The sequence below is a fragment of the Atta colombica genome, unplaced genomic scaffold, assembly GCF_001594045.1.
Source record: "Atta colombica isolate Treedump-2 unplaced genomic scaffold, Acol1.0 scaffold155, whole genome shotgun sequence".
Taxonomy (NCBI): Eukaryota; Metazoa; Arthropoda; class Insecta; order Hymenoptera; family Formicidae; genus Atta; species Atta colombica.
In genome coordinates, this window is record NW_017259245.1 from 141,033 (window position 1) to 152,686 (window position 11,654).

The 11,654-nt window shown below is 37.6% G+C and overlaps 1 protein-coding gene across 4 annotated transcripts in view; it reads right to left on the reverse strand.

Annotated features, from left to right (window-relative positions):
* Nucleotides 1-9,065, reverse strand: part of LOC108685697 (homeobox protein cut) — a 133,051-nt gene extending 123,986 nt beyond the window's left edge. For all 4 annotated transcript variants that reach the window (XM_018190620.1, XM_018190619.1, XM_018190618.1 and 1 more), the window contains exon 1: nt 8,323-9,065. In XM_018190620.1, the coding sequence (XP_018046109.1) occupies nt 8,323-8,421 (99 nt within the window). In that variant the 5' untranslated portion in view covers nt 8,422-9,065. The remainder of the gene's footprint in view (nt 1-8,322) is intronic.
* Nucleotides 9,066-11,654: the final 2,589 nt, after the last annotated feature.

Here is an 11,654-nt window from a genome sequence, read left to right on the forward strand (position 1 = left end):
ACACTGGAAGTATTCGTGAGAAGATTTTATATTCGGTTTTAAAATCTTTCAAAGTTTTTATTTCAAGCTTTACAAAACGCATTATGGAACTTTTGAAAAAAGAATATAAAATGTCTTTTATGAATTATCAATTTGTTATTACGAGGCCATTCCCTTATAATGTAATAGTAATACAAGAATAACAAAATCATATTTTCTTTTTTAAATTATAACGTGCAATTAATACATCGACAGGAACATCTAAGAATCGGTGACCCGCAAAGTGAACGTTTGTGCTTACTTTCACCAGCGGCTTATAGTTGATCGACAGAGAATGACGTTTTCAGACCTTCGAGAAACAGAATTTAACACACTCCGATTCCATGATCGCTTCTGCCTTCACCGTTTATAAAATAGAACACAAATGCTATTAAGAAATACCCGTAAAATTTATTGATGTAGAAATACAGTATAAAATCATATATTTGTAAAAAATTGCTCTCTAACATTTGCTTTAATCTTAATTGGTTTTTAAGGAAAAAGAAGCCAAACATATTTTTGTGATCGCCTTTGCCTTCATAAAAAATAGAATGCAAATGCACGAATGCTGAATTAAGAAATACCCGTAAAATTTATGAAAGTCGAAGAAGTATGAGAAAATCAATATAAAATCTTGTTGTATATTTATATATAAAATCGCCTTTCTAACATCTGCTTTAATCTTGTAATTGATATCTGAAGAAAAAGAAGTCAAATATGTTTCATGTTACGGCGCGACCATCACGGAAAATATATCATACAGCAATAAATGTACACAGTTATCGGCACATATAAAATCTTTCTCTACATTCCCATACGTATGGCATGCATACGATCACTTCGTTGTCTCGTCCATCATCTCGGCAATCGAATAAACTATCGACGAAAAAATAATTTAATACTACCTACGTGAATCGTTATCGCGTGAGTACCCGGCGGTACTCCCTCGCGTGGCATTTCATCCGGTAGTTAGTGAATGCTCGACGCGCGAGTATCTCCCGCGACGCGTGTATTTGGATATTTTTAGAGTGTGGGTGAATCACAGTTTGGCCGAGGCAGCCGTGTTCACCGGCTCCAGCACCGACAGCTAAATCACCGATTTCAGAAATAACGACCGCGGAAATTAATAATCCCCTTGGTGCTCCACAAAAACCTTGTTTCCCTTCTTCGCGACGAAATGGACCAGTTATTTGACGATGGTTACATTGTATGTAAGCATTATTATTATTATTATCGTCCAGTCTTGTCTTATGCGATTGAATGTTATTTTATAATACTGATTAAAACTGCCACGACGGCGCGTCTTGTTTCTTTTCATGAGATATTCGCTGTCCAAGCTTTTCATGTTCATCGTATGGAATTCCTTGTCCATGTCTACACGCGAGTAGTCTTACTCGGTCGCATCATGACTCGCATTCCTATCCGCAACATTAGATCGTTATCGTTTTATCTTTCTAGCCATCATTGTCTTCGATACAATTATAGCGTGGGCAGAAGAAACTATGATAAGAAATTTTTTTCTTTTGCTTTTACACTCAATCATTAGTACTCCTGTTGTACTATTTCTTTTGTTCGTAATACAATAAATACAATAATATCTTAAAAATAAGAAGATTTTACATCAGCAAGTATTTAAACCGCATGCTTGTTCCAAGTATATTTAGTTACTGACATGATATTTTAATTTTGCAAAAACCAAAGAGTCGTCAGAAAAATGAACTCCATTAATGCGAATGAAGGGACGCTTTTCCCCGTTCGATTCGTTCATTATATATTTTAATAAGGTAAGGAGACAAACGACAAATATATACCTACGTGACTGCGTGCACCTGCGTTCGCTTATAGTCAACCCTTAACCGACCACGTTGCTTACTAGCAGCTCGTAAAACGGGCGAACCTCGGTCTAGTACATAGGTCTAGACCAAGCCTGGACTAGACCAACGAGACGCCGAATCCGAAATAAGCCCCTATATTCTATTTCGAGGCCGACACGCCGCACTATACAGTATCTCGATGTCGGTATAACACGCTAATGATTCCTTCGTCGACCTCTCTTGCTTTCGTCCTCCTTTTGTATACGTGCCATTGTCATTGCGCCCTGGTTGAATGCATCCGAGTTTGAAATCGCGACTGATTTGTGCGATCCACATTTAATTAATGAAGCATACAAAATATTATAATAGCTCATCGATTTCTTTCCTGTTATATACATGTATCAAATTAATAATTTTTTTTAATAACTGACATTTTCAACATCGTATAATTTATTAAAATATTTTTTAAATATTAATCTTGTATTAAATGACACGCATATCTGGAATATAAACTTAGTGAGGATATTAATATTTTGGCATTGAAAATGTCGCTAAATTTCATTTTACGTCGCTAATTACTAATATTTATTATTGTTAATAAAAAAAATAAACAGAATATTTCATTTTATAAAATGATTTGGATATAATATTTTGCGCTATCTGTAAATCATGATTAACGCTGAGTAACGTAGATAAATAAATAAATCGAGTGTTCACTAAGCATAATTAATACCCGAGCAGGTTTATAACCGAGCCGCTCTGTTAAACTTGGCTGCTTTAATTTCTTTTTAATTAATAGTGATATCCAATTACTATAATTAATTTTTAACGAGTGACGATAATCCACGCTAATGATATTGCACGTCGTAAATCCAAAATATATTGCATTGTAGTCAAGCCTACGAGCAACATGAAACATTCATTCGTGATTTATAGTTCGCGATCTCAATGTATACATGCACAATATATATATTGTATTTTTAACAATTTAACAATTTCGATGGAATACCTCTGTCATCGCATTTTAGTGAGACTTGAATATTTTAAAAAAACTGTTACTACAAACTTAATTGATTACGTAAAAACAAATAATAAAAAATAAATTAAATTTCTCATTTTAATGTATCTTAAATATATTGTACGATTTCATCTATTCGATATTCCATATTCTAAGTGCATCCCAATGTGCTTTAATATATTTATTCTATCATCAGATTTCTTATCCTAATTCATCTTGCTACGAAGTGAGATTCAATCGATATGTCTTTAGAAATGGAAAAAAGCACGCTAGAAACACTCTTTCGTTCTCTGACATCTGGCTCGTGCAACTTCCTCTCTCTCTCTCTCTCTCTCTCTCTCTCTCTCTCCACCTCCTTCTCTCTTTTCTTCTTCCCCTTCCCCTTTCTTTCTTGCATCGTACATCGCTATCTCTATCTTGTTCTTGCTCGCTCGCGTGGTCTTCCGTTCCCGCTCACGTCCGCGTGACTCATGTCGTGGCGTGCGACGCGCCTCGATAAGTGTCGCCGTCTCTCGGGGATTTCGGGAACCTCGTTGGGGATTCCCCCTACCTCTGCCTTGCGCGGAGCCGCGAAACGTCTCCAACGGAGGGGATACCTCGTCGTTGCGGTGGGGATTGTAGACGAAGGGAGGAGAGGGCTAGCCACGGCAAAACTTTTGTCCATTCACGGCCGACACGCTCCTAATTGGGAGTACGCTCCGAGGTCTCGTTCCACGCGCACGGATGCTGCTGGACCAGACCGGAACTGATACTTAGGAATCGTATTTCTTTTTCCTCGCGCTCTCGATTGACACTCATCGCCGAGCGTGATAAAGACCTTTTATTTGTGAAACTCTTACAGTAGCAACAATGTTAATCATCAATCGAAATTACTTTTTCTTCGGAAAATAAATATTTTTAAATAAAAATGCTATTATAAGCCCCGTATTTAAAAGTAAATTTAGATAAAGAAGCATACAGATTAATAATAAAAAATAAAAATTAAATTTGTTAGCATCAAAAGCAGATTCGAACATGCGAAAACTTATTTTTGCGCAAAAGAGCGTCCTTTATATTCCACACGTCAATGTATATTTGTCGGCATTCATGCATGCTTATCTAAAGGAAGTTATATTCACTACATACACATTCACATCTGTCAATGCAATTTCCGTTCAGTGAACAGAAAGTTTGATCACTAGAATTGAATGTAGTGTTTTTTTTTTTCAATCATGGTCTTGAGAGTTGCTATTTCGTGTCGAAATTGCAGACATTGTTGCAACGATTTTTTTACAGATTTGTTTTATAGAAACAGGATGGATTCGCGACGACCTAATTTTGCAAAATGTTGCACGACTAGCTGGATTCGAATGTAGAGAGTACAAAAATCGTTATCTGATATTTATGATTATTCATTTATGACACGATATGCTACAAATTATTGCTGTTATTTTATAAGTATTTGCATTTGAGAAACATTCTAAAAATAATTTAACTTTCATTGTAACTTGCAACATTTTAAAAAAGTTTCCTAAAGAATGCTCATATATAATAAAATGAATAGAACAAATAGTTTTTTGACAAAATATTTTGTAATAAAAAAGATTTTTAAGTTAATTATGAATCGATTGACGGAAATAATTCATGAAAATATTATGTTTTTGTGACGTGAGTTTTTTTGTGCAATAATGACGAATCAGCGTCAATATGATGATGTCGAGAAATGTACCATGCTAACGAGCTGGGAGACTCACTCGATTGTCGTCGATAGTGCGCGAGTCAGAAAATTGCGCTGCAATCTTCTGCGCGTCGCCAGACGGAGCAACGTACTTTATACTATCGCGCATTTTGTCATATGGATGCTTTATGGAATTACTATGAAAGAAACTACTCTCACAATCAGAGACTCGTCGAAAAGAACCTAGTGTATAATTTCTATTATAATCATAGTCTTTCGCCTTTACTAGTTATGGCTCTGATCTAATGATGCCTCTAAAATGGCAAGCCATTTGCAACTATGCTTGATTTAGAAACTGCATCGAATTAAAAGTACAAATTCACACTGCTCAACTACCGCGTCGCAGTGAGAGACGTTAATTCGCTTTCACGATTTTACACTTTAGTCGGAAACGTTTTGGTGCGTTATATTATTCAGACGTTACATTTATATTATTCAAACATTGCTTTTTACCGTATGATTAATTTTAGAATAATCTTATTAAAATGATTGAAAAAGAACATACTGAACAATCTAATAATTATACGACATCTTATTTCTAACAAAATGTGACTTTTATATTAAGTATTAATATTACTTAATTCGTGCTTTCCGTTTCTCTTTCTCTCTTTCTTCCTCTCTCTCTTCTTTCTCTAAATCATATACTTCATTTTTTCAATTAATAAAACATAAAAAAAATCTGTTATAACATAAAAATTGCAAAATTTTGCCAACAGCTGATATTTAAAGTTTAGGATTTATTCTAAAGAAATTTCAGTTTTCCCAGGTTAGATGAACAGCGTGCTTACGTCATTAACTCGTAGCTAATCAATAGACATAATTATGAAACTATGCACCATTAATAGTCCCAAGCCGCGCGGGTCATAATCTCGTGGTGAAGGACGGTGCGGTACTAGTTCGCGCGTTATTAAGCGGGTGTATTTTATAGGAAACCGGTAGTTGGGTAATAACGAGCGAGGGTTGCCAACGTTCGATTATGGTTCCTTAATATTATTACATGCTAAAAGAGAATAACTAATAAAATGCACTGCATTGTGCCTTCCAAGCAATATCGAATATCTCAATTATGATGTTAGAAAATCTTAACACTTAATTTAATTAAATGTATATCTATATTAATAACAATATTAATTTATTAACTTATATTTTATAATATTATTGTAATTGTAAATACAATCTCTGAATAAGAAAATTTGAAAAGCAGGATAATATTTAAAACAAACAAATGTATGTATCTTGTTTTTTTTAAATAAATAATCTTTAAAAATCAATATTTTATTTCTCAATAAATAATACACAGAAAATATATTGAGTTTATTTTTTGAACTAATTTAAGACATGATAAATTATGAATTATTAAAACATCCGGTAAAATATCGAATTTTTAACGGAAAGTCGTCGTTCATTGACATCTGTCCGATTCTTCCTTTTTTTCGTCCCATAGTTGATTTTCCGCTAATCAAAGGATGCGACAATCGTTTGCATTTCCTGTGGCCAGTCATTAACATCGGCACGTTTCAGTGGGGCTTTATCGTTTATCAGCTAGCGACAACCCCCTTCTATGTCGGCCACTTTGCCGCAAGTCGGCCACGCCATCCCCAAATCGCTAAACTATCCTCCAAACACCAAGTACCGCACTAGGGAAACTTCGACGTTAGCCACCCTCACACCTTTGGCGTTTGACCCTAGAATCGGCCAAGTGGCCGAGAATCTGACCAACGAGCAATTACGGACGAAGTGTCGAAAGATTTTGCGGTGGAAGATTTACCACTAACATTATTTACAGATATTATTGACTGACAAAGCAATTCTATTTTTGAGGTATGTGCCTAAGACTCGCCACTTGATAGTAATGTTTGACAAAACGTTTTAAACGTACAAATTATCTTAATGAGCAAGCGATGTATAAATCACGCTGCATACTGACAGCTACATTCGTTAACCACGGACATGTTAAATCCTTTTTAATATCTTCTCATTTTACCTTCACGAGAAATGACAGATTATTTTTTTTTCTTACTAATAGTCAACGATACAAATAGTTGCAATGACGGGACTTACAGTAAACGACCATTGGTTTTAATAGATATCAATAGCTCACGTTATTCGTCAATATTGTCAGAGAAACGCAGTGATTTAATTTTTCCTCATTAATTGTTCTCGGTGTACGTACCGATTCGTCAATGGTTATCGAAACGGATGAATTCATATGAATACTTATGAAATACACTCTTAAACAGCACGTTGTTATTAACCTGCTCCGATATTCCGTCTGTCAATTAAATTCGTATGCTTGCTTTAAGAATCGCGATGTCAGTGATGTGACAGATAAAATTTTTATTTATCGGCAAGTAAATTTTACGAAAATTTAATAGTGTATATAATCTGTGTGTAATAAAGTGTGTAAATAATTTAATAGTAGTAAAATTTAAAGTTGTACGATAGTTATTGGGAAAATCCGAAACAGCGATCATTAAATAACGAATATACATAATTTTGAAGCAAAGAGATCATAAATAATAATTTATTTTTCTCTGAACTTATTTTAGTAAGTTAAGTATTGATATGTCATACAGCAGTTTCTAACGTGTATTAAAATTTAACTTTCAGATCTAATGATTCTCGATTTTCGAATGGTAATATATTTCTCATTTATGCTGTGAAATGTTATTAATAATCTTATATCAATCTTTCACTTTTCTTCATGCCCCATATTCTTCATTTATTTTCGCAATCAATTAAAATATTCGTAAAGATTTTGAAGACGCAAAAGACAAATTTACCTATTTTATAGTAGATTATATTTAATCGCAGTACAATTGTAACATGTCACGTACACGAAGCTAATCTTACCTAGTAGTTGCTAATAGATACTCTGTACGCGAATATGCACGAGTCATCGTTACCGGTAATAAATATAATACTGAACATTCTTATCGGTTTTTTATTCAGCTCTATATTTAACATTTTGATAGCAGTAACATATTTTCTTTTTATGCTTTCCATAATTTAATTTGCAATTATCAAGACCGCAATGCTATCAATAATCAACGGCATCAGAATATCGAAGCGAGCACACTTATAGCGCAAAACTACCGTGTGTAAACAGAAAACGCAAGGCTTTTCAAAGTGTGTGTATTTTTCTTTCGTATTACGTGGACGGTCTGTCCCATCGCGTAAATACCGGCAACGTATCGAATAACTGTGTTACCCGCATCGAGTAGATTTTCTGATTTAAACGTTCCTACTAGCAGCGTACGCGTGACACGGTCGAACCCTCCGGCAACCCTCCGGGATTATCTCACCCTATGCCAACGCGGAGCGGCCCATTTCCGGATATACGTAGAATGAACGCACATCTACGAAGTTTTCTCTCTCTCTCTCTCTCTCTCTCTCTCTCTCTCTCTCTCTCTCGCAAAATACACCCAATCGGCACAATCGTGATCACTTTGCTTTCGCGTGACCCAAAATACTCGCTACTCAGCCTATCCACACTAATCCTCGTCACCGAAGCAACGTGCACGCAGCACAACGATCGCGATCACTTTTCTGTCATGTAACGAAGGGATATCTTCTCTACATTCGCACTGATGGATAATGCAAGATTCTTTTCCGGCCAAATATTTGGCTGATCGGTCATGATATTGGACACTTGGTCTCGCATGACAGGCAATGCGGGGAGGATTCACAGTAATCAACCGAACTATCCCGTGGGAGTTATTGCGCGTGGAATACACATTGTGTCATGCACTTACCTGTTGCCAGAAATGGGCAAGCGTGAATAAGGGCTCCTTCTTGTAGAGCCATTCCATGGTCGTTATATTCCGCGAGTTGGCCTCCGCGGAGGCCTGCATGCTGGCCAATGCCGCTGAGTTCAGACTCGCTAGTATGGGCTGCTGGAGCGCCGCTGTCACGACGGAGGTGTTGCTACCGGCTACCAGATTGGCGTGGTACACGGTCGCGGTCGGCGCATCCTCCGAACCACCAGTAGCCAGTAGTTGGGCCCCGATCGGCGCTGACGGCCCCTGGAGCCCCAGTGACGAAGCCACTTTGACGGCTTCGAGCTTCTCCGGCGGACGCAAAACTGCTCTTCCTCGTTTGCCGCCTCCGCCGCCGCCTCCTCCGCCTCCGTTGCCGGTCGCACTCGGGGAACACGTTTTAGGCGGCGGTTCCGTCGGTACCGTCTCTCACCAGCAGTCTACAACGCAACGTGTAGCGTGTCACGCGTCCACTCGGTGGCTCGCGCTTTCGTGTTATTGCCACACGATGAGCATCGCCGGGCCGACACTCTTTCGCGGCAGCGCGCATTCGACCTTCAGAAGTTTCCCTCTCGAGAGTTTCCAACGTGCGTTGCAAACGTTTGATAGTTATCACTCGTACACGTACTTTATCTATTGATTTCTAATCTAAGCGGAGTACTTGGATCGGTTTCTTTTTTGTCTTTCTGTGATCTGAGTCGATCGTCTGGATTTAGCACATCACGATTCGTTCATAAGCAGCGTTGAATCACGACACTTGGAATTCTCACAGACCAAATGGTTGTTTCACATTTGTCGAAAACGTGCTCGATATCGCGACATTATCAGCACTGTGCTAAACATCTCGATCTTCCTCGATCGACGGATTGTGTTGATCATTCGTCACCGTATCATTAGACTACTATCACTACTATCAGAGGGTCATGAAGCTCCTAGACAGGACCATCCGCAGACTCATCAGGATCATGTAGTCTCTCACAGACAGTCTGTCGATATTCAACGTTATGTTCTTCTTCGTCCTCATGCAAGCAGATCTCTACCCGCTGCCGCATCATACGGCACGCATCACGGAACGGATCAGTGTTTCTCACTCGCGTCAACCGGAGCTCAGTCCGCGACACTCACGCACTTTAGGTGCACAATCGACTACACAAAAAAAAAAACAATCACGACGATGTAAACACGGAGTCTCCTCCAGTCACATGAGGAAGATCACTTCGAGATTCGGAACACTTTGGTGACACTTGAAGATAACACTTGATCGATATGCCGCGCGATTTCGAAATCTGCTCTCCTTGTGTAATCCGTTCTCTAGCAGTCTCTTGATGTCACTCTGGTGGCAGGCCCAATGTCTTCAATGCCTTCTTTTATCGAAAGGCAGAATAAAGATGATTGACGTTATTCTCGATATCCTCTTCTTTCTCTTTCTTGGCCTCCTTCCTCGTTTTGATTCCACTAACGCACCCGGGTCGCGAATTCTTTCGTCCGCTTTCGTCCGGATGACCTCAAGAAGAGAGAACGAGACCCGTCCTAGCAGGCTCCTAACCTGAAACTAAGAGCTACCGGACGACCGATGCAATGCCTGGAGGAGGCGCAGAGCCAATGGTGGGAGATAGGCGGGATCTGTTACTCGTAGTGGGGTAGTCCAACCCCCCACACAACCAATCTTGGACTCTGGGAGTATCCCCACTACGGTCGCGCCGTCTGATCTCGGAAAGGACACTACGTGAGTGGGGATAAGCCGCGAGAAGGAGCGGGAGGCCGCGGAAAGAAGCGGAGGCTGGCTAGGTGGTCCCTACCAGAGCGGATCTCATATTTTCAACTCCCCGACCGCCCTTTTCCAACCCCTGCCGATCGCTAGTTCCCTTCTTCGTTCCTTACTCTTTTTCTTCTGATTTCCCATCCTTTCCATCCGATCTATTCCCCTTTCGTTCCTTTTATCAGCCTGTTTCATTTTTTCGACTTTCTATCTCCCTCCTCCTCTTTCCTCCTTCCATCCGCCTTTTCTATCTTTCTTTATTCTATCTTTCTTTCTATTTTCTTGGTTTCTAACCCGCCAAAAATCTTCATCTTAACAATTTAAGTAAATATCTTCTGTTGAAAAAACAAATTAGGTTTCAAATTTGTTTTGATTTTTTGAAAGATGTGTTTCTATTAATTACTCCACTGAGCAAAGTTGGAAATTATTTACATCGACAAGAATCGAGGTAATCTTGGAACACTTAATAAGATCGATTAAATTTTATAATTCTGATATATTTATTATTCTGATATATTATATTCATATATTTTTTTCTTGGAATTCTTAATTCATCTAATTTAATTACTATTGAATTGTGATTGAAGAAAATATTAGACGAAAAGCATAAAGAAAAAAGAAAGATAGTTGGGAATATAGAAATTACGAAGTATATATAAATGACAATTATGTATTAAAACTCTAAAATGATCACAAATAGAAAAAAATATTTTTAACTCAGAATTTGATTAGCTATTTAAATATTTCTTTATTAAATAAGATATGATATTCTTTATAAGATAAAAGTTACGGAAAAATCATGATTTGGAAAGTAAAATCATTCAAACTGTCATTTACACAAAAATAAAAATTACAGGCTATCCAAAGTCTCCTTCCGCGCGGTGTATCCGCCATTACTCAGTGCCTCTCCTTTCTTAATTATTTGAAAATTACTTCAAAAAGCAGGACAAAAGTTTTCCTTTCTAAATCGTGAACTGTATCTCTAACTGAGATCTAACAGCTTAATCAACAGAAATACCGTACTTTAATCAATAACATTGTTTCCTTTACTAAACGCGATTAAAAATTGAATTAGCTAAATCTCACTGTTTCAATAGTCAAATATTTCAGTTCACGAAATAGACGAGAGATTTCTTAAATTTTTTAATTTCTATACGATATATCTATTCAAGCAAATTGCACGACTAAAAAAAATTCTTCCTATCCAAAGTTCTTCGTATCAAGGGACAAGATAATTTTTGAATGCCAAATGAAAAATTTGATATGTCTGTGTATTTTAACGATTCTAATTAACTCACAAAAAGAAAGAAAAGAAATTGTAGCACTGAGCATTTAATGTCAGAATTATTCTTGTCACGGTGTTATGGGGTTGACTTACGCGTCGTAAATAAAAAAATAGGCTAAGGGCACACGCGTGCAGATAATAGCCCACTGAAGGGGTTAGCTAGTACAACCCGCCTTTTACCGCGGTAAACCCACTTCGCACCAGTTAACTTAACTAGTATCGAACCCGGTGCACGTACGAGCACACGTAATGTTCATTTTCATACTGATTGTCTGCAGTATTGAC